Genomic DNA, 22,921 nt, shown 5'->3' on the forward strand with positions numbered 1-22,921 from the left:
TCGGAGTGCTGGGAGGTGGCGCGGGCGGGGCTCTGGTGCCGCCGCTGGAGCGCCGCCGGTAACGGGCGAGGACTCGTCCTGGGCCTGGCGGGCGGGGTTCGAGCCTGCCGAGAGGATGAGCCGGTTCCTGAACGTGCTGCGCAGCTGGCTGGTGATGGTGTCGGTCATCGCCGCCGGTAACACCCTGCAGAGCTTCCGCGATCACGGCTTCCTCTCGGAGAAGCTGTACACCGCCAGCCCCGGCCTCGGTAAGGGCCGCGCGCGCCGGCCGCCCTGGCGCCCTCCTTGCAGCCGTGGGCCTTGGGCTTTCCTCGGGGTCCCACCTCTGGGGCCCGGGAGCTGCCTACTGCCCCGGCGTGCTTCTCCACGGCGGGACTGCGGGTGGCAGGCAGGGCCGTGCGTGGTCTCCATGTGCTCCCTCCTTCTTTACGCAGTGAACGGGCTCCAGGCTCGGACCTTCGGCGTCTGGACCCTTTTGTCATCAGTGATCCGCTGCCTCTGCGCAATCGACATTCGTAACAGGACGTATGTAAAGCAGTACCCAAGAAATCCATAGGTTTACTTGCTAGTCACAGCCTGAGCTTAGAGGGCGGCACAGAGGAGGTGGGGAATCATAAGCTGTTCCTGAACTTTCTATAGTGTTGACAGCACTCCCCTGAAGAAGCTCAAATAGGAGTGTAGGATTTGTGTGATAGCTGCTGCCCCCTTCTGCCTCTGTGGGGACAGCCTCCGCGTTTGATTTCTGTTCTTAGCTCAGTCAGAAAGTGGTAGATCTGAGAACTTCTTAATGTCACAGATTTCTGAGCTCCAGCTTGGAAAGTATTTTCTGAATGGTGTTGCTGCCCTGTTAATGAAACAATTGCTAATGCCGTAGTGTGACTGATGCTCAATACTTCTTTTGCTATGACAGCTCAGCTAAAGACTGGGACAGTTTTAGGTGGCCCATTGCAGTGGTCTTAACCGGTTGCTTTCTTTCCTACACTCTTACCTGGGGCTGAGGACAAGGCCTGAGGTGCAGCCTGATGCTGAGTGGGAGACACACCATTTCTCCCTGTGCTAATAGAAATGTTTCTGAGATGGGTTTCCAAGCAACCTGACTTGAGGTCTGTGGTAGATAAAGCCTTTATTGGAGGTTGCTAAAACCCTTTTGTCACTGCCTCCCTCAGCCCCACAGCAGAAGTCACAGTTTGCCTGGCAGTATGTGCTTGAATTGCCTAGGCTTATCTAAGGTAGGGAGGTGCAGGGACTAAATGATATGTTTTTAGGGGTGGTGGCAATGCTAGTTACCAAGAGTCAGTTGTTTCTTTGAGGAGTTTTATCTTGCATCTGTTGGACCTGCTGCCTTTTCAACAGCTGTGGCCCATAGAGGGTAGCAGAGCACAGGTGGGAAGACACTGGGTGATGCAGCCTGACATCAGCCAAGTCCTGTCACCCCTAGTTCTTTGCTCATCCAGTTCTCACCTTCTTTTTGTGTGTGCACATACTTCTTATTGCACTGGTGCCCTGCTCATGCTCTCCCATCTTCACCTGCCTTCAGGCCAGACAATGCCTGTGACTTTCAATGCACCTTTGAACACACTGCCCCATTATCCTCTCAGCTGTTGCCCAGGGAGTTTTTGCACCTCACTAGGCAAGAGACAAAGTCCCTTCTGTGCTGCCAATGAGAGCAGATGGGGCAGCGTGCAGGTTTGCCTTTTTTTCCATTCAGCCATATTCATGCCCATAGTATGATATGATAACCTGCTTTTTCTGCTCTTCAACAGCCTCTACCACATCACGCTCTTCACCTTCTTTTTGGCCCTTGCTCACTTCCTCTCCGAGGTCTTCATATACCACACTGCAGCCTTGACAATTGGAGTTATGGCACCCCTCATGGTAGCAAGTAAGTGGAGCTCTGCATCGTCCCCCTGCAAACTCTCCTTGGAGCTATGACACCCCAGAAAAACTCCCCATGCAGCTGTGAGCTGAGGGGATGGTGGGAGGGGATGCCTCTGCTCTTGTCCAGCATTTTCAACTCATCCTGTATCTCTATCACAGGTTTCTCTATTATGGGGATGTTGATTGGGCTGCAGTACCTGGAGGTAGAAGCGCTATCACAAAACAAGAAGAAAAACTGAAGTTGAGGGCTTTATGTAGGTTGGTGCCATCTTCTACCCTCACTGCCAGACTTCCACAAAAGCTCAGCTGAGCTTCTCCAGGACACCAGTCCCACTGGTGGGTCAATATTGGACTCTGTCAATCACTGTCATTACCAAGTGGTTTTTGTCTTGTCCAGGCAATGCTTCAACTGACTGATGTCACAGACCAAGTCCCAGAGGAGTTTGTGTCAAAGCTCATGGGAGGCAGTTGATGACTGACTCCCTAGGTAGCAGGCCAAGTCTCTGGCATGCCCAGAGCACTAAGAACTTCTCTCCCGGTGTACTTGTGGGGACAAGGTGCAGAACTATCCAGGATTTGCTGAACACTTCAGACCAGAGAGAGTGAATGGCTGCTACCCCTGGCACTGCTGTGTAACTTGAATGTGTGTGGCCCCAGGGGCCATTTCTAATAAATGACAAAAAACTGCAGTGTGGTATGTTTGTCTTTCTCTCTACACAGCAGTGGGTAGAGGATCAGAGCCAACAGCAGCTTCCACTGTATGCTGCAGAATACATCATCTCTTCAGAGCAAACCTACCTTTCCCTGACTCCTTGCCACAAAGTTCCAGGTCTAACTGCTCACGTAACACACATGAAGAGGGGTGTTAACAGCTCTCTCTTCTGCAACATGCTGGTGACAGCGAACTTGAACTATGCATCTGTGAGCAAGAACTGAGCTACCTGTGTAGTGAGTAACTACACTACAGAAGCAGTATATAACTAGTATAACTACAGAAGATGGAGAAAACAGGAACAAGTTCCTGAGACCTAGAGAAAATAATGCCCAAAACAGTGGGCAGCACACAGAATGCAGAAAAGAACCAGCAGGAACTCCGAGCTGGGAAGACAATTCACATGCAGAAGAAAGAGGAAAAACAAAGGAAAAGAACACAGCAGTAGCACTGGTCAGAAAGATGCTTTTGCCATTCTGCAACATTTCAGGCTATTAAATGAGCCACATACCGAGTGTTTTCAACCATTTAATACAAATGTGTCAGGTTTCATTGTACACTTCAAATGTTTATATTTTACATTGAAATTTGTATGGAAAATCATTCTAAACCCCCATCCTCAATCCCAAACTATCAAAGATAGGACTTCAGTCATAGAATATGCTGAATTAGAAGGGATTCATCAGGATCACAGTCCAGCTCCTGGCCCTGCACAGGATCCCTAGGAATCACACCATGTGCCTGAGAGTGTTCTCTAAGCACTTACTGAACTCAGGCTCTATCAATATGTAATGTATAAAAAAAAAAAAATCACAAAAAAAGAAGTTTTGTCAAAAATAGTATGTCAGAGAGGAGTATTTTTAACCACTCCACCTTGGTATAGCTTTTGTCCCCTGCCTCAAATAAGTACCTGCATGATTTAAGGAGTATAAGGACACTTGATGTCTCCACCAGGGGTGGGATGCTGGAAAGGAAGGAGAAGCGATAAAAGGGATCTACAATTGCGTTTAGAAGATAAACAGCATACAGAGGGGCAGTGTCTGTAAGACACAAATGCTGGTAAGTGGGCACCTTCTCCTGTTCTCTATTATGAAGTGGGAAGCTTCCACACAGGAGCAAATCCAGATTCCTATCATACCCCTCTCTGTGGCTGTGAAGAGCAACACAGCCTTGGCTGGTTTTCTCAATATAACACTTCACAAAAGTTTGTATGTACTGTTGATACATGCAAAAGGCACTTTATTGTTAAGGAGGAAGACACAGTCCTCAGCCCAGGGAAATTTTGGGTTGACTCCCTTTTGCTGCTAATGTAGTAATGAGCTAGATTTAGGCTGCAGAACCAGTCCTTGCCTTGAGCTAGGAGGAGGCATATTGCTATCTCTTAATTACACCTAATACATAGGAACATCAGGGCAACCCCAGTGAATTCCAAGCAGAGGTTTATCCAGATTAAGAGTGCTTCATCTGGGAAAGCCAAATAATAAAAAAAGAGCTGGCAGCAGCCAGTGCACTGCTTTGCACTTGCTGGTGATGTACTGAGGCCTCTACAACCACCTGTGCAACACACAGCATCATGGGAACCAAGGCAGAGCAATCCCTCTTCCTGAGAGCCAGCTGAAACCTCTTCCAGGGCTGCTCACAGAGTAAGTGTGGTCCAGCTTCTGCCCTTCATGTCACAGCCACATGCAAGGTGCCACCCTCATGCTCAGGGTTAGCCTGGTACTGTGGCCTTTCTCTCAGCACATATGCTTTTCCCAAGCAGACAGAGTGGGATTGGGGGGACAGAGCAGATTTTCCCAACTTTTCCTCCCAAACACCAAAGTCTCCAAAACAGCAAGATGCAAAGATAAAACTGAAGAAAGCAATCCCCCTCTTGTTTTGCTCTTTCGCACTCTCCACAAGCAGTTCACTGGGCTCCTGTCCTGAGGCTGCCCCACTCCCATGGGGTGCATGGCACAGGAGGATGGTGCAGGCAGAAAAGATGGGAATGAGGCGGGCTGTATCTCCCAGCTCTGCCTCCCCTCCATTTCACAGCCGTGATTCCTCAAGGACTATGGTATTAGAGAAGGCTTCTGGCAACGCTTTCTGCAAGTCAGAGAAAAACAATATGGTTAGGATCCTGGGTGGCCAGGCTTCAGAGACATCAGCTGGCCAGAGCCTGGGTAGTTCATAGCTCCCTGCTAGTGCAGAAATCCCCAAAGAAGAATCGCCATCCTCAGAGAGTGCAGTTGGTTCCCTCTGCCTTCTCTAGACACTTTGACTGCCCAAGCAAGGGGCACTGGGGCAGCAGGGCAACTTTGCAACGTCCAACTTTGTTTAAGCTATTTGCTGTAGTCCTCAGACCACCAGAGGTATCAGACCCACAGCCAACTCACCAACAATACTTCACTGTGACACAAGCTCAGCCTCAAAGCATGAAGTTGCAGGGCCAGTTCCCTGGGCAAGGGAACGTGCTTCGGAACACCACACCATGAGGCAGCACAGTGTCTGTGCAAACACCAGAGAGAACTTGCATCCTTTACATCCTCAGGAGACTCAGCACAACAACTAGCTCCTCTGTGTCCTTACTCCAGCATGTCGGAGGCCTCTTCAACTCCCAGAAACATTGCTTGTCTTGCTCATCTTCAAGTCTTTTCATCCCCACCCCCAATGCCCATTGAAGGGCTGGCACGCTCTGTCCTGCTTCTTCCCTTTCCCCAGCTTAGATTTACAGCTGAGGTAATTCCACAGAGTGGTGCCTTCATCAAAGTTGATTACTCATATCTTAAAGAAGTAAGAGGCAAACATACAAAAGTCTTTTTCTCCATAAATCCTGTAGAAGAACTAGCCTGATTTCTTGAAACCTTAAGATGGAGGGAGCTCTTCCCAGAGGAAAAGCAAGGAAAATGGAGACCGCTGCCCAATTACCACCCTATCCTCAGCTTCATGGAACAGCCAAATGATGGCAATTCCAGTTCAGCCTTCCTGGGTGGAGTTTGACAAGCTCAGCTTCTGAGCCTTTCTGGGGTGTGTTAGAATTAAACTCGAGACTTCTTCTTCCCCTAGTGCATTTCTGATACCTCTCAGAAGTTCTGATTCTGCTTACAGTGAGACAGCCCAGCTGTCACCAGTTCAGAAGACAGCATGTAGAATTCTAAGGGTGAATGTGAAGTTTCCTGCAGCCTGGGCTCTGAATTTACTCACTGTAGGGCAAGACTGACATCTGAGGCAGAAATCAGAGGTGCACAGGAAAGAGATTCACATCCCCAGTGCAGTTCAAGAGAAGTCCAGGCAGCATGGAAGCAAGAGATATGAAACAGTCTCATTTTGTGTAGGCTCTTACACAATCTGTAGGTGAAAAGGTTTTACAGAAGTCAGCAGCAATATCCCAAAGCAGAGGAGTAAGATAAGGAAAGCTTCAAAGCAAAGCTGGAAGCAAAAGCCAGGAAGTGCAAAGAGGGAACTTCAACAAGCAGGAAGGGTAGGGGGATGCGTGAAGGTGCCAGAGGTAGGAATAAGGGGAAATCTACATTTAGACTTAGGAAACTCCACCAGAATGCATCGTGGAAGCACTCAAGCAACTCTGAACAGGCTCCCCAAGCACCTCTGGGGTCTCACCACCAGTCATCTGCTGTGGAGCTACAGGATCAGAAAGTATGCAGGGCTCCACCACCTTGGAAAGGAAGGCTGCTCTCACAGCTATGAGTCACAGTACTGGAAAAGGGCATGCAATGGCCTGCCTATGGCTTTGGGACAGGAGAAGGCTGCTTGCCACACAGTAAGCACAAAAATGGAGCAGGGAAGTTTGGGAAGCAGAGAATGGGTAGACATTGTTTGTGCCTACTACACAAAATTCCAGCATTTTTTTATTGGCAGTATTTCACTAGAGGCTAAGCATGGTGCAGCTTCCAACAAAATCCATGTGCTACAAACCATGGAAGATCAGCAAAGATGCTTTTTCTTAATGCAAAGAAACAATACAAAAAAGTTTGCATGGATGCTGAAGTCACAAGCAGTACACAGCATATTCGTGAGTATAACGTGTGTGCTGAATCAACTGACACTACTATGAAATCTTAAGGCACAATATTGGAATGGCTTCAGATGCATTTACAACAAAGGCAGCACACAAAAAGCTTCATTATCACGTAAAACAGGCATTTGATCCAAGTGTCCTGAGATACAGAAAGCTAACCCAACTGGAGCTCTGGGAACTGAGGCAGACAAAAGTGGGGAGGATTGCTGGGACCACACTGCAGCTTAATTAATAGAGGACAAGGTGTACACAATGCCATTAGGCTAATTTAATCTACTAACTACAGCATTTGTTTAATTATAACCATTAGCAAGCAGATGAGGGCACCAATAGAAGACAAACTGCTACACAGCCAATGGTACAGTGCTTCAGCGGAAAGTGTGAGATCTGCACAACTCTACAGCTCTGCATGCTCTGGAAGCTGACAACTGACTCTGAATCTTCTCCTTGCAACAACCACAGAATTGTTTAGGCTGGAAAAGACTCTTAAGATCATAGAGTCCAACCATTTACCCAGCACTGCCAAGTCCACCACTAAACTATGTCTCTAAAAACCACATCTACATGTCTTATAAATACCTCCAGGGATGGTGACTCTAACATTTCCCTAAGCAGCCTGTTCCAATGCTTGACAACCTTTTCAGTAAAGAAATTTTCCCAATGCCCAATCTAAATCTCCCATGGTACAACTTCAGGTTGTTTCCTCTTGTCCTATCACTTGTTACTTGGGAGAGGAGACTGATCCCCAGCTCACTATGACCTCCTTTCAGGTAGTTGTAGAGAGCAAAAAGGTCTCCCTTCAGCCTCCTTTTCTCCAGGCTAAACAACCCCAGCTCCTTCAGCTACTCCTCATAGGATTTGTGCTCCAGACCCTTCCCCAGCTCCACTGCCCTTCTCTGGATATGTTTCAGCACCTCAATGTCCTTCTTGCAGTGAGGGGCCCAAAATTGGACACAGGACTCAAGGTGCAGCCTCACCAAGTACAGGAACACAATCCCTGCCCTGGTCCTGCTGGCCATGCTATTTCTGACATAAGCCAGGATGTCACTGGCCCTCTTGACCATCTGGGCACGTGCTGGCTCATGTTTAGTGGCTGCTGATCAACACCCCCAGGTATTTTTTCAATGGGCAACTTTCCAGCTGCTCTTCCCCAAGCCTGTAGCACTGCATGGGGTTGTTGTGACCCAAGTGCAGGACCCAGAACTCAACCTTGTTTAACCTCATAAAATGACCTCAGCCCATAGATCCAGTCTATCCAGGTCCCTCTGCAGAGCCTTCCTTCCCTCCAATAACACTCCAGGCCAACTTGGTGTTTGGTTTGCAAACTGACTGAGGGTGGACTCAATCCCCTCATGCAGGTCATCAACAAAGATACTAAACAGGACTGGCCCCAATACTGAGCCTTGGGGAACACCACTGGTGACCTGATGCCAGCTGGATATAACTCCATTTGCCATCACTCTTTGGGCTCAGTCATCCAGCCAGTTTCCTACCCAGCAAACATTATACTTGCCCAAGCGATGAGCAGCCAGTTTCTCCAGGAGAATGCTGTGGGAAATAGTGCCAAAGACTTTACTAAGTCCAGGTACACTACATCCACTAATACTATATCCCCTCATCCACTAGGTGGGTCAGCCTGCCACAGAAGGAGATCAGGTTAGTCAAGTTGGACCTATCTTTCTCTGGGACTTCATTGCTGCCCAGCTGAAAAATCAATAATGGATAATAATCTGAGGGCTCTACCAGGGTAGGAAGCTTTCTCTTTACATCTTTAAACTGGATCCCAGGGAAGCACAGACCTCCCTATGAAATAGATCCACTCTCCATATTGGGCCTTCTGTTCTTTTCAGGAAGGACTCTCCTACAAAAATGACCCATCGTTCTTTATGGAAGCAGTTTTGACACAGGGCATACACAGCCTCATGCCTGAATCTCCCTTGCAGTGTCTGTTTTGCAATCAGGATAACAGTAGTAACACTGGCAATTGTACAAAGCTGCATCCACTAACAAAGGCTATGACATAAATTTCAGCATCAAAAAAGTTCCAGTATACCCCAAGTGGGTTTTCCCAGATCATGCAGCTACAGCTTCTCAACAACTTGGTCCCAGATCAACACCACACATATACCCTGCTAAAACTGCCAGTCTGCAGCATGAAGACAACTTCAGATGCATTTAGCCTGGAGACAAATCTTTCCCTGCCCATGGGACTGTTCCTCATACTTCCATCAAAGCATAGCAGCTTCATGGTGCCTGTAGCACATGCCCTAGTCATAGCAGGGTTAAGGCTGGTTTTCCCAATGGACTCACTCCGCTTTTGCCTGTTAGTCCTGTTTGCTGTGGCACTAAGTGCTACACACAGTCTATCACACCTTGAAAAGCAAAGGGTAGCAGGGATAACTTAGTAGACCAGCCTGTCAGTGTGAAGCAGAGGACAGTGAGTACTAAAGCGTAGCACCCCAAGCAACAGCTGAGAAAATGCGAAGTGAGATTCACAGATCAACAAGCACAGAGCTTTACAATTTTTAGGCATTCTTATACCACAAGGCACCAACCCAATGACTCTATTCTTGCTACATGTTTTTAAACTTCTGTCTTGAAGTTGGCCATGCACCCTGGGTGTGATCAAAGCCAATTCTTTAAAGGGTTCCTGGTATCACCCCAAGCCAAGAATCTGGACTGTAAAAATAATGTCAGAGAAGAGGCTCCCAATGTCTGCACCTCCTCTCCCTAACAAATGACCAACAGTTCAGTTCTCCATCTGCTCTAGCACCAGGCTTTGCTTTGCTGCACCTAGGTGAATCCCTACATCTCATGTCTAACATGAATCTGGGGGAGTCTCCACTAGGTTCTTGGAGGCTGTCTCGTCTTTCCTCTCAGTGAGTACCCGAGAAGGCCAGAAAGATTGTTGATACTTGACAGTCATTGCAGTCACCCCAGAAATGCCATTGGCTTGGTGCCTGTGCCACCCCGTGAGTGTTCAGAGAAGTAGATTAGTGCAATTCTCCTACCTTGGTGTGTATAAACTAGTGAGCAGGAGTGGGAATTGATGGGGTTAGAGTTACAAGCTACAGTCCCATAATCCATGATCTGATTGCTGCCTTGGAGTCTCTGTAAAGATAGTCACAAGTCACCATCCCGGAAAATATGGAGGCAAGTAGGAAAAGAAATGAAAGCGGAGCAAAATAAGAAAGGGAAACAGGCAAAGGAAGGAACCAGTAAAATCACCCAAGCATGTGTAAGGCAGCTGTGCCACACAGAAAAGCTCCAGTACCTGACTTCGTCAGAGCTCTCCACAAAGGCAGCACACAATGCCCAAGCCCAGCTGGCTGATCCCCTGGCTGAGGCATCCATCTTCGTGCAGAACACCAGATTCAGCCTACCTTCAGTCAGTCGAGCACCTGCGGTTGGTTACTAAGTTTGAGAAGTACTCAGGTGAGCTCAGCCATGTGGAGGACACATTTGGGGGTGTGGTGGGGTGCGCAACATGACTTCCTCAGAGCATGTCTCCTCAGGGGAAAGGAGCTGCCAGTGAAATTTTTGACTGACTGAGACCTGTTATCTCACACACATCCCTCTGGTTCTTACTACTGTCAGTTCTGGAGGTTTTTAGGATTGTAAAAATGACACCTGCACCACCTTTGCTCTGGTCGCAATGCTCTTCCCCATCCAGCAGCAAGCTCTTACAATAGTATTTAGACTGAAAAAGATTTATACTAAAAATGGCTTAGGCAAAAACGTACAATTCATCTGATGAGAGAAGTGTCTGACAAAGGGAAATGACCTTACCACTAGAAGGCATCACCTTCACTGCCACAGGACCTCAGGTCCTTTCCTGGGCCTTCAACATACGTGTTATGAATTTAACTCACAGTGCCACCAGCACTGGAGGAGGGCAGCACTGTCTTCTGAATAGGGCTGACTCAAACCAGCAGAGAACTGAGATTTTCACAGTTTGCTAGTCATGGTTGCTGATGGTTTCCTGAACGTTTAGTGGATAACGCTGCTAACATCCTAGAAGAGGAGCCCAGAGCAGTACAGAAAATAGCCTCAAGCAACCAGTCCCCTCCCTTTCCCTGCAGGGAGAGCTTCTGAGAGTATCTACTGCAATTAGTTCACCAGAGGCCTTCTCCACGTGCTAACAGCTGCATTTATTGCACAGCATGCCACAGGGACATCACACCCCAGCTCTGGTGTGGAAATATGAACTAGCAGCCTCATTGGCAGCACTATGCAAAGTGTGAGCAGCCAGGTTGCTCAAGCCCTCACTTGGGCTTTGTCACCTTAGCTTCCTCCAGCCACATACACTGAACCTCACTTGGCAGCTCATGGCAAGGAGAAAGAGGAATAACCTGCCAGCCTAGGGGCCTAGAATAATAGTTACTCAGCTCTAAAACAGAGCAAAGCACTGAAGGCCTCAACACATTGTCAAGGGAGAGAAGCGAGCACAGCACTGCCCTACAACTGGCCCTAGCCAATATGAAGTTGTGTGAAGCCCTGCAGAACCCCAAAGGACCAGAGCCTACAGATTCTACAGGACATTAACACTGAGCAAACAGAGGCCCCAGCAGCTGGCAGAGCTGGGATTACATTTACCTGTTTGAAAATGCCACCAAGGAGCTTCCCCACAAGCCACCCCCTTTCCTAGAAAGGTGAGAGGTTGGGTGTTGTCCTGAGCTAATAGCAGCAGCACAGCAAGGATTGAAGGGGCATTTACTCACTGTCTGTTCATTTTCCAAATTGGCCTGTTGTCTTCGGAGATCAGCCTTAATGAATGCTGGAACAGAGGGAGGAAGAGAGATGTGAAGGCAGTCAAGTCACCATGCAATGCCCAAATCATTTTCCCCACGATTCAAAGGAGCAGCAGAAGCCCCAGAAGAGATGGGAACACATTACAATGAGCAAGGGAAACCACCCTTCTGTACAAGGCTGAGAGCATTTCTGAAACAGGCAGGATAGAGATTCTTTATTGCAGCATGTAGAAGGTGCAACTTTGAGACCCCAGCCAGAGACAGGGCAAAAAGCCTTGGCTCTTCTTTGTAACACAGACCAGATGCTTAAAGAAGAACAGCATTGCTATGGGACTGCTCTGTGGGCTCTGCCCTTTCCTGCAGGCACCACACACAAAAGCCCTTCAATTAATATGCCAAGCCCAAGGCAAAGTCAGAGCAGAACACTGAAAATTTAAATTACCTGTCATAACGGTCCCCAGGAACAGGAAGGAACAAAGCAAGAGGTTTCCTGCCTTTGTCCCAAAGCGATCCATGATTTGCCCTTGGCCAATAGTGAAGGCAATACCAAAAATCTACAAACAAAGGTAATGTCAAGCTGTACTGTTATTATAAAGCAGCCCAAACTCTTTCCAATCTTTACCAAAGTATCAGAGCATACAGGCCAATCAAACAGTTGGTCTAGTGAGGCTCAAGTTTGGTTATAAACACATCTAGAGGCACCTCCTTGCAGCTAGTGGGATGACAGATGACCCCAATGGCTGGAATCTCATCTCTCACTGGAGACGAGCCAGGACTGTTAGGAGGTATGTTGGAAAAGGAAAGGATGACTGGCATCCTGAAGTATTTTCTTAAACAGAAACAGAATGAATGCCACTAGAGAAATGCCATGAGGAACATCATTCATAAAGCCACGTCCCAGGGTGCTTAGATCTGCAGTACATTACACCAATAATGGACAAGAAATGGGACTCAAGGCTTGGAACTACAATTTAATCTCTTTTCCTAAAAAGGGTAAGCAAAGGGAAAGCAGCACACGTACCTGTGCTGAGACATTAAGGAGGCCTGATGATGTTCCTTCTGATTCCGGGTATGTCAACTCTGCAGCAAACTCAAAGCCCAGGGGAAGGTATCCTGTCATGAAAAACCTGTAAAGAAGTACACAGAAAGGAAGATTCAGCAACTGCCAGAAGGAAGACTGAAGAGGCACAATATAGACTGTAACTCTAAGGGGCATCACCCCCAGCACAGTCAACCAACCATGCCAGCCCACATGCTTTTCACTCTTGTCCACTGATCATCTATGGGGCTGTGAGTACCATTTGCTTTCTAAATGCTTCCACTTGATTACCTGGAACAATTAAGGTGGCTGCAGTTGAGCAGGGTTATGATAATCTCATGACTCTAATGAAACATGTAAGTGAGAGATGGGAAGGGCAGATAATTTTGTCTTTAAACCACACAGGAGCCATTCAGATACTATGGCTCTCCCCAGTCCCTCCCACAGCAGGAGTTCTGCCTCCCTGCTCATCCCCTAGCAGTTCACATGTCGAGGAAAGCAGCCTGCACATGAACTTACCCCAGCGACCCAGCAGTCACAAAGACCACCCAGAGGTGGCCCAGGCTCAGAGTGAAGGTATAGACTATCATTCCCACCAGAGACATGATATAGACAACTAGTGTTGTTTGCCTGCAAGAAAAAGCAATCAGGGTTTTACTTAATTCAGTCAGGGTTTTACTTAATACAGTCCTCCCTTTTGCCCACAGACCTTGGTATAGCTTTTTACATGGGTTAAAAAAAAAATTTAAAAGTTGCACAGTCTCTTGACACTCATACCCAGACAGAGGAACTGGACTGACAGACAGCACGGAAGAGCCTGCACACAGAGCAGGGCAGCAGAAGAAGGAAGACCCTCCCATAGGCTGACAGGTGCCTGGTCATATACGGTACATGCCACTTGAGGAGGAGAACAAGAGCCAATTAAACAGATCATTAATCTTTCTTGGGCGTCCTCTGTACTATGATGAGTTGAATATGCTTACTTATAAGCAGGAGCCGAGGAGATCAAGCACTCTCAAGCAGGAACGTAAGGGAAAGAGGTGTCAACACTGCTAGAGTCTTATGGGCCTGTATTTTTTAGTGCTGTCCAAAACAGCTTTCATTGCTGCTCCTTTCTGCTGTTTAAACTACCTGCTGTACTTGGAGAGGTGACACAGATGCCAGATTGCCCTCACAGCCTCACCCTCAAGCCATGTGAGCATTTAGCAGGGACAGTGCTAGTTCCACAGCCAACAGCAGCTGAGCCACAAGCTCTTGTCTCTGGGCAGAGGAGACAAAGACACCCCGTGCTCAGGAGGCATGGCATGCCAGGCAGATCCTGGGAACAGCCAAACCTGCAGCCAGGCCACACAAGGATCATGAGTGGACTCACTACTGCAAGACACATGCAGCAGCCCAGGCCAGCTTTTACTGCAACATTTAGCAATTGTCATCCTTGACTAAACACCAAGAAAACCCTTCCCACATTAAAAAAACAAGGCTCTTTCTAGTACAAGAGGCAGCAGTAGCTCTTCACAGTATGTTGTTTTAAGGGGGGAAAGGGGGGAAAGGGGGGAAAGGAGAGTACTTTACCTGACTGAAATTCCACCAGGATTTTGAAAGCAGAACTGTTACTAGAGTTGATAAAACCTTTTCATCGTTGTCTTTTAGGAAGAAGTTAAATGTATCACCACAAGCTACTTGTGTACTTTCTCCCAAATTTAAATCTTAATCCATTAAAGAATGTGTTTTATATAATTTCCCAGAATTCTACTGAAGAAACTAAATCTCAAACCATTTTCACTTTTCCTTTTTAATGCAAATAACCAGTGTCAAAAATCCAACCCCAAGTAGGCAGTAAGTATTACAATGTGTAAGAAAATGTTTCCAGTACACTAAATTACTACAGATAAATCCAGACTGTTCCAGCTAAGGTTCTGTTCTCCCTCACTGCTGCAATGACTGCAGTCAGGGGGGCTCATGCCCATATGTCAATTCTTATCCAAATACAGGCCTGAGAAGCCAATTTCAGGCTTCAGCTATTGATCCATACTTACAAGGTTCACCAGGCTCATTTAATATATTGAAAGGCTAAACAACATGCTGTGGTGAGTAATTTTGCTGTGTATCAAAGGAGTAGTCAAATCCCTTAACCTCCAGTGGTGTATCATTTCTAGAATATGTTCTTTCTAATGTTTTCACTGAGGGAAAAATTCATCTGTGAAGGCAGTATAAAGGAGCTGTTACTTCTGTTACAATCTGTTGCGGAGAGCTGCTACATGGCTGGCACAGAGCCTGGAGGCTGCAGAAGAAGAGCTGAAAGACTGATTGAACAGACAGAGAGTGAAAGAGATGCAAGTAAAAGCCTTTTTCTGCTCAGTACAGGTTCCTCAGGTATGTCCCGTGAGTTCTTATGCCTCCCAGGCCTTGATAAGCAGCCATGGAGAAAAGAGATGATTAGGAAAGGAGCTCAAAGCTAAAATTACAGTTCTGTACTTGGACTATATGAACCAAGTTTGAACTGGGTACTCCTTCCATAAACAGGAGTCTCCACAATATGTAGCGTAGCAGTCAGTGCTAAAATACTGTGCAGGCCTCCAAGAGGTGGCTGTGGACCTTGGAAGTTTAGTCACTGCCAGCAGGGACGCTTGGCCCATGGGGAGTTTTATAATTTTTTTCTCACCACAGCCAGCTTTGGGCTCAGTGCAGAGGTCTCAGCATAGTAACACAAAATCTCACTCAGTTTTCTAGGCTTATGGTTCAAGTATTCCAAGTGGTTTGTATCTTCTTCAGTGTCCTGACAGTTGCCAGGTGTTGTACTTCACCCCTCGTCTCCAGGCAAAGGTGAAAAATGAGATAGTGACCAGATGTGGTCAGGACTTTGTTTCACATTGATGCTATGTCACTAGTCATGCTGCAAGAGAGAATTTCCCAGAACACACTGTGCCCCATGGAGCACTAGAGCAGGCAGACTCATAGCTGCTGGCAGCCTCTTGAAGGTGTTCTTCAGTGAAACTGCAGAACTACGTAGAAGACAAAATGGAGAAAACTGATCTTGCCATGGGTACCCCATCTAGCAAGTTTTCCTCACTGACCTCCCTGAATCATTAGGCTGCAGAAGGACAAAATTAATCAACAGACCTCTGTGAAAGAACAAGACCACGGACTTGAGTGTTGTGAGAATCACAGACCAGGAAGCACCCTGAAGCCATGAACTGCTGCCTGCTTACCACAGCCCCTCACAGGATCTGAACAGACAGCAGTGAATGCAAATCTTGCTGCAGGAAACAGCCTTAAGCACACAAGCAGACTTCTCCTAAACCAGACTTCAGCAAAACCCTGCTCCTCCAAGCATACCACTGATGGAGAAGAAAAGAAAAGGAGATTTAGTGCTCAGCAGTCCAAGAAAGACCCAAAATTTTGAAGAGGGTTTAACTGAGATACTCGTAGACACTGGTGCATAGGGAAACAAAAACCTTTGGGGAAAAACACAGAGGGCAGGGTGTTCTCAGGAGTGGCCCTTGACACCCTGTTCACCAGAGGATAAGAATGCTCTGTGGCCCTAAGGGTACCAGGGCATGGAAAAATGCCCAGTTTTAGCTTAATAAGCCTCTTATCATAGCCATAAATCTCATGGGAGTGAGAAAAGCACAAAGGAGGAGAAGCAGATTCACAGAGGACATCTGCACTGCATTCTAATGTTTTTAGCAACCTACTCCCATGACAGCTCTGACAATTTTCATTTTCTGGAACAGAGACTTTAGGCTGGTAAGTGCAGTGAGTACAGGCTGGAAGTTAGGCATCCTGCCACATTACCTTAGAAAAACTGGGGTTAACCCAACCCTGTGCTCTGGGGTGTGGAAAGGAAGCCCAGTGCACCCACGCAGAAGCATTGCTACGAAGGCACCAGTGCCAGGTCTCTGTGGCAGAGCCAGAGGGAGATCTGTGAAGGACCTGACATGCCTGTCACTTAGATGAACCTAACCCACCCTGACATTCGTTTGCCCTCCAGTCATATTCCCAAACCTTCTGAAAAGGCAGATTAAAGAGCTCACACAAGAGACTGTGAGAAAAAAGAAACCTTGGGGAAAAAAAGCCAGACAGGGCCAGCACCAGCAGGGAACAGGGCTAAAATGAACACAACTCCTGCTGTTCAGTCAACTCCAGAAGAAGCCTCAGAGTGAGGAATGGGTATGGCCCAGCCCAGCCTTGTCTCACAAGGTCACTTGCATGACGAAAGCAAAAGTGACAGGACAAGACTCAGAGGGGACGGCAGCTGCAAAAACAGTGGAGTCAAGCAACATCTGAGGAAACAAATGAACAAGCAGGGAGCAGGAGGTGGGTTGAGGGGCACAGCCACATACAACAGTTTTAACTGCTCACAGGGATGTTGTGTGCAGCTCCAGGATGCTCTGCTGTATGGAGGGGGATAAGAGATAGCCTCCAGAGGCTTTGGCATGAGGACAGCATATTCCAGCCTGCACATGAGCCTGAACAAAGGCCTTGTTCCTATGCTCCCAGAAGGATCTCATTGCTGAAGACACGGAGGTGTCAGACGCTGGAGAAAGGGATGAATTGGAGAAGACTGCTTTGGTTTTCACCACACCCTCATCCTTTGGCATCCAGTTTTATGCCACCTTTCTTCCTGTATGAAGGTCAGAAGAAAGGACAGCCTTGGTATTATTTATATAAGGCATATGGCAGAACAGGGTGATGACATATCCACTACACAAGGACTAACCGGGAAAAGGGCTACAGTAAGAAGGCCCAAATTGCAGGTCAGGCTAAGAGAGCACTCACCTTTCAGTGGAAGGGACCCAAGCACCCCATTCTCCATTTTCTTTCCTCCCTCCTCCAAAATTTTTGCACTTTGGATCTGTACAGACCTAAAACACTACTTGGGGTCCTCTGCCTAGTCAATGGAGAGAGAGGTGGATATTTCTGACATCTTGCCTTATAGAGATGCAGTAATAAAAGCAGGGAGTGCTGACTGCAACCAGCTTGACCTGAGGCCATGTGAACACTGCACTTAAAAGAAAAGCATAGCCAAAGAGAAGTGATGATTAATTCAGTCCCCAAACACCTCATTCTGAGCCAGACTACCCTACAGTCTCCTGCTGTCAAAACCCCATCTGTCCTCTGAACCAGGAACTTGATGTCAAAACTTTAAGGGTCTTCTCCTGATTCTATGATTCAGAGATGGGCTGTTCTCAACAAGCCATACCACCAAAGACAACCCCAGTTCTGGCACTGCTCGCTCGTCACTACATAACTCATGTATTTATTTGAATGGACCAAATGTGCGCCTGCTATTCCAAAAACAAGAACAGCGCTGGGGTTGCTGCAGGGACTTGCCCGCCAAATAAAAGCAAGAGTGCAAGGCTGTTTGGTGCCCGAGCATGACAGATGGGGAAAGCCTGACTTAGCACAGCCTCACCCTTTCAAGGAACTGCTGATGGTACAGTAAAGATCAAACATGCATGTAGAGCTCTGCAATTCCTTCTGTTCTTAACCTTGCCCTGCTCCCCTCAGTCACAGCTGGATCCCATTCATTTGCTTCCCTCTCTCCTCAAACTGACTAAAAAAAGGACTTGATATCTTTCCTTCCTCATTTCCATGTGCTTACCATTTTATTCTTGACACTATCTCAGCAACAGAGGGAAGGGGGAGGGTACCCACCTAGAACATCTGGCATCTTGACAGTTTTTTTAAATAGACTTTTAAATGGGGCTAAATAAAGACTATGTAGCACTCAGAAAAAAAAAAAAAGTGCTAGTTTCACAGAAATCCATTTTGTAGGCTGTAATGGAGAACGAATTCTTAGCAGGGCTTTTCCTCACCTAAGGCTAAAACTATCCCCCAATAGTCCCTGGGGTCTGTAGGATAAACTCCATGGATGGCATAGTCCTATTTTTCTGCACTGTTAGCCAGCTCTGCCTACCTATGTGATCCCTCCAAGGAAGGAGGGGATATGGAACAAGCACAGGATTTGTGGTTTTTCTATCTCTCCTATTCTACCAAATTTCAAGTCCCATCTCTGCATGGTGAGTCACAAAGCTCTTCAAGCCTTCATGCTGCAACCTAACCTCACTTATGGAGAACTAGGAAGATCATCCAGTCTAGCAGTGCCAGCTGAGGCTACCTTACCACTAGCCTTAGGCTGGAAAGAGACACAAGTCACATTGCGTGGTTAGCTAGTGCAGTTCTAACAGCTGTGTTTTTATTTCCCAGGACTCCCATATGAGAACTACTCAGTGCCACATAACCATCTATACACAGCAACAAATGACCTGCCAGTCTCTGTATTTGTCACCTGGCTCCTCTTCCCCAGCACCCAGAAGTCCTCACCTACCATTCTTTCTTATTAGAGAAGACAATTTTCTATTTCTGATCCCTGTACTTTACAGGGAGCTAGGGCCAGAGACCACTTCAGAAGTTGCAAGCTCACAGCTAGCCAGATTAATCTAAGCTGTCTACAGTGAGAATGTGCTTTTCTGGCCCAAGATATGAGGTAGGATAATGGCAGTAAGACTCCCCCAGATGAAAAGCTGCTGCAAGGAATAAAACTCTGAAATTGCTTTCAAGTCATCTCACCACCATATCGCCTCTCACCCAACCTGCTCAGACAACAGGTTATAGCACAGTTCTCAAAGCCAGCAGAGAAACCAAAAAGCTGGTTGGACCCCAGTATAAGACACAGGAGACTCTCTCCATCCCCTGGGATATCCTACAGAGGTGTTTCACTGAGATCTGAGTTCCTGAGGACTGGGAGCTGCAGGACAAGCAAAGACTCTTAACTGTCCCTTTGCAGATGGTAAGGTATACTGGCCAGATCTGCCTTCCCAACCCAGCGGGCAACAAACACAGAATCATCCACCCGTAACCCCAATAACCCTTATGTCTGCCCTAAATAACAGCAACACACCATCAACACAATGCCTCTGGGCACTGGATTCAATGTGCCTTTCATTAAGCTGGACAAAAATTCACAGAGGCTGGTTTGTAAGGGCTGAGAAATGGTCTGGTACAGTCTTGATTCTGCTTGTGCCAAGAACTCTCTCATCCCTGACAAAGCATTTACTGGGCCATCTCATCTTCTCTTTAAGCCTCCCTAGGGACCACCGACACCAGGCCTTGTATGGGCCCAGTGCTGGCTAACACACAGCTCCAAACTTCACTTTAAACTAATTGGATTTTGAAGAACCCTATTTTTTTCCCTACAAATCCTCCCAATGATTCAGTCTCTGGACTGCCAACTTGCAACTGCACAGGGTTGCTCCTTGCATAGTATGGGGGCACAGAGGCAAACAAGGGACTTACTTGTAGGTTTTGGTTTTGTCCAACCAGATGCCGGAGATCAGAGCCCCAACCATCCCCGACAGTATAATGGTGAGTCCAATCCTGCCAGCATTCACCTCCTCCCCCTGTGGTGAGACACATACACACACAAATGCAAGAGCTAAGTCATACCCAACAAAACACAAAGTGCAGAAAACCCAGAGAGGAAGAGACATCAAAGTTAGTCTTCATGCATGTTTTCTGCTGATAACACACTAACCAGAACTAGCCTTTCCAGGAACACTTTTGGGCCCACTATGAGCCAGTGCTTTCTGGTCCGTGAAAAAAAGTGGTCTGGCAATTGTCTCTGAGCCAGCCCTGAGAAAAAGGTGTGCACTGGCCAGTGCACACTAACTCTCAGAGGAGTTAGCATAAACTCTATGAAGCTTGCTGTCTGGTGTCAGGATTTGGGCCAGATTGACTAGGAAATACTGGGACTCACCATAGGGCACCACAGAAGAGAGCTCTGTGGCATGCAGTACCACCAGTAAGCTGTACAATAGCTCAGGCACTGAGGCACCCCACCCTTCTGCCACCAGAACAGGAGCATGGGCAGCTTCCTGGAACAGATGTCCCAGTAGAAATCACAGTCATAAACAAGGAGAGGAAATTGCTGGAAGATTTTCTCAAAAGTAAATGCTTTTATTTAACGTGCAAAGGAGCTGTCCTTTCTAGAGCTCACCAGCTTTTGCATGGGGTGGTGTAAAGGAAAAAAGGCACAGCCAACTGGTGCTAGAGCCAGCCAGGAGTGCTGTGACATTGCCTTTCTCACAGACTCTCCTTCGGCAGCCAGTGCTGGACAACAGCAAGCATCAGAGAGGGCCATGAGGGTTGGATGCACTTACTGGGTAGTGATGGATCACCATGCGGCTCAGCAGAGTGGACAAGGCGTAGAAACAACCTACATTCAGACCTGAGAAGGGGATAAAAATGCAGCACATTCAAAGCCTGTTACTCTCCTGTTGGCTTGTGAAAGGGTAGAAATGCAAAGAGAGAAATCTTTGGGACCATCGATCCAGAACAAGGCTGCAGAGTCTCAGGAGAGTGAGCCAGACTAGACATGGGTTACTGAAAGAAATGCAGACCAACATCCAGGCCTCAGCATGCAGGAGGAAGCACCCTGCAGTTTCAGGATGGTTCTTACCTAAGCAGCTAGAGGAAGGGCTGTGCACATTTCTGGTACTGAAAGGTCTTGCAACACCTTCAAGGGTCTCAACCCTCTCTCACAGCCAGATCCATCTTTAGCACTGCAAGTTTCTCCTCTGCCCCCAGCCAAGTCAGAATAGTAGAAAAGCACCTGCCTCAGCACCACACCTTGAACAAGGACCTGAGATTCAATTAACAAGTGTCATTGACCTGTGTGTTTTCCTCCCAGAGACAGCCTGATAGCATTCTCCCTGCTGACAGCCAGTAAGTAACATTCTCTCCAAGCCAAGAAACACCAGAAGATAAGTAGGAGCAGAGGTGATTGGTGAAGCACAGACAGCATTACCCTCAGGCATCTGGGGTGTGTGTCTGCATGGGAAAAGTCTTGCATTTTAAAAGATATCACTGAGGCCTGAAAAAAACCCATAAAAGTAACTGTATTTCTGAAAGAGAACCTAGATTAACTGTTACAAGCATCAATCATCTGGTGAAGGTTTCTCAGTATCACCCAAGGTGAGAATGAAACTGTTGGGGTGATACTGGTCAAGCCCTATCCAGACACTCTGCTCCATCATACATGCAATTCTCATTGGTTAAATGCCTTCTCAGAAGGGCAGAAAACCCAACAGCTTTGCTTACAGCAGGCAAGAACATCCACATGTGCACTGGACCAGCAGTACTGCAACGGCTACACTCTCACCTTGGGTGATACTGAGAAACCTTCCCCAGGTGGATGAGGTCTGTAACAGTCAGCACAACTTTCTTCTCAGAAAGTCATTTACATTTGCAGTTGGTTTCTCTTCAAGGCTTCAGTGATCCTGATGGGTGGAGGGAAGGGGACATTTCACCACTGCAGCTTACACATCTGTAGGCTCCAAAAGGAACCATGAGTTTAAAAAGTCTGGCACAGATGCCTGAAATCCTGACAAAACAGATACATGTCAAGTTCCCCCTTCCTACTTTTCCTAAGCCTCAGCTAAAAGCAGAAACTAACAATACAGGATACAGAAGTGCAGTCTAGCAGGCAGAGCTTTGACAGAGAGAACAAACCCCTAAGCTCTCCTTAAGTACTCAGCAATCCTGCAACCTAGCCCAGTCTTCCACTGAACACTGGATAGCTGTTGCAGTACACAGCACTATGAGGAGCCACAAGACTGGCAGCTGGAGGGTGCATCACACTTCTTCACACACCATCTCTGACAACATTACAATTTACTGTGAGGGTGGCGAGGCACTGGAACAGGTTGCCCAAAGGTGTAGATGGAAGTGTTTAAGGCCAGGCTGGACTGGGCTCTGAGTGACTAGGTCTAGGGCAAGGTGTCCCTGCACATGGCATGGGGGTTAGAACTAGATGATCTTTAAGATCCCTTCTAACCCAAACCATTCTGTGATAAAGGAAAGCTCACTCCACAGCTGTATGGCACAGACAACAAATGAAGACTCTTATGCAAGTGATCCCAAATATTGCCTGTGACAATGCTTCCTGCTTCAAAATCATGTGTCAGAAGGTTACAGCAGAGGCTGTAGCGACATGCTCATTAGGCAGGAGAATCTACCCAATCCTTATCAAGAGTTACTCAGGAAGGCTGGAAACTCCAGCCAGGGATGGGGGAGAACAACCAGAGATCTCACAGCAAGGAGGCATCCTCCAGCCTTGAAAGCTGTCTCGTTGCAACACTTGGCTATGGCAAAACAGCTAACAGACCCTAATTCAGCTTCATCCTATCTCCACTTCTGGAGCACCCTGCTCACTGGGTGACACCACAAGCTGCAGCGCCAGGACACGGGAGTATGGCAGATCAGCACAGTCCTTCTGCTTCTTCACTTCAAACCTGGGCATAAACATTAACCACTCATTTGTGCACCTCAATTTCTCACCCAGCCAAGAGGACAGCAGCCTCGTGAAGACAGCCAGATGTTGCTCTGCTACCTGATGCTGTCAGTAAACCAGCTTTACAGCAGCTCTGTGATGCATGTGATTTCCAAGACAGAGAAGACCTTGCCCCTGCTCCCAAGCTGGGCAGAAAATAAGAGCTAGCAGCAACACTTGGCACCAGAGTCAG

The 22,921-nt window shown here is 47.4% G+C and overlaps 2 protein-coding genes across 3 annotated transcripts in view; one reads left to right on the top strand and one right to left on the bottom strand.

The window, feature by feature from the left end:
* The first annotated feature begins 16 nt into the window (after positions 1-16).
* ERG28 (ergosterol biosynthesis 28 homolog) lies at positions 17-2,567 on the top strand. Of its 2 annotated transcripts, XM_039553330.1 has the most exons (5): positions 17-248; positions 435-525; positions 1,764-1,882; positions 2,038-2,136; positions 2,276-2,567. In XM_039553330.1, exons 1-4 carry the CDS (start codon positions 116-118, stop codon positions 2,115-2,117), a joined length of 423 nt encoding a protein of 140 aa, XP_039409264.1. In that variant the 5' UTR covers positions 17-115; the 3' UTR covers positions 2,118-2,136; positions 2,276-2,567. The 2 variants fall into 2 exon arrangements, with proteins under 2 accessions (XP_039409264.1, XP_039409263.1); XM_039553329.1 differs by having other exon boundaries at positions 18-248; positions 2,038-2,567.
* A 534-nt stretch (positions 2,568-3,101) lies between these two features.
* FLVCR2 (FLVCR heme transporter 2) overlaps positions 3,102-22,921 on the bottom strand; it is a 36,486-nt gene continuing 16,666 nt past the window's right edge. Inside the window, 8 exon segments of the mRNA XM_039553328.1 lie at positions 3,102-4,675; positions 9,617-9,716; positions 11,327-11,382; positions 11,799-11,910; positions 12,378-12,483; positions 12,915-13,025; positions 19,695-19,798; positions 20,558-20,625. Of these exon segments, the coding sequence (XP_039409262.1) occupies positions 4,650-4,675; positions 9,617-9,716; positions 11,327-11,382; positions 11,799-11,910; positions 12,378-12,483; positions 12,915-13,025; positions 19,695-19,798; positions 20,558-20,625 (683 nt within the window). The 3' untranslated portion in view covers positions 3,102-4,649.

Source organism: Corvus cornix, chromosome 5, assembly GCF_000738735.6.
Source record: "Corvus cornix cornix isolate S_Up_H32 chromosome 5, ASM73873v5, whole genome shotgun sequence".
NCBI classification, from domain to species: domain Eukaryota; kingdom Metazoa; phylum Chordata; class Aves; order Passeriformes; family Corvidae; genus Corvus; species Corvus cornix.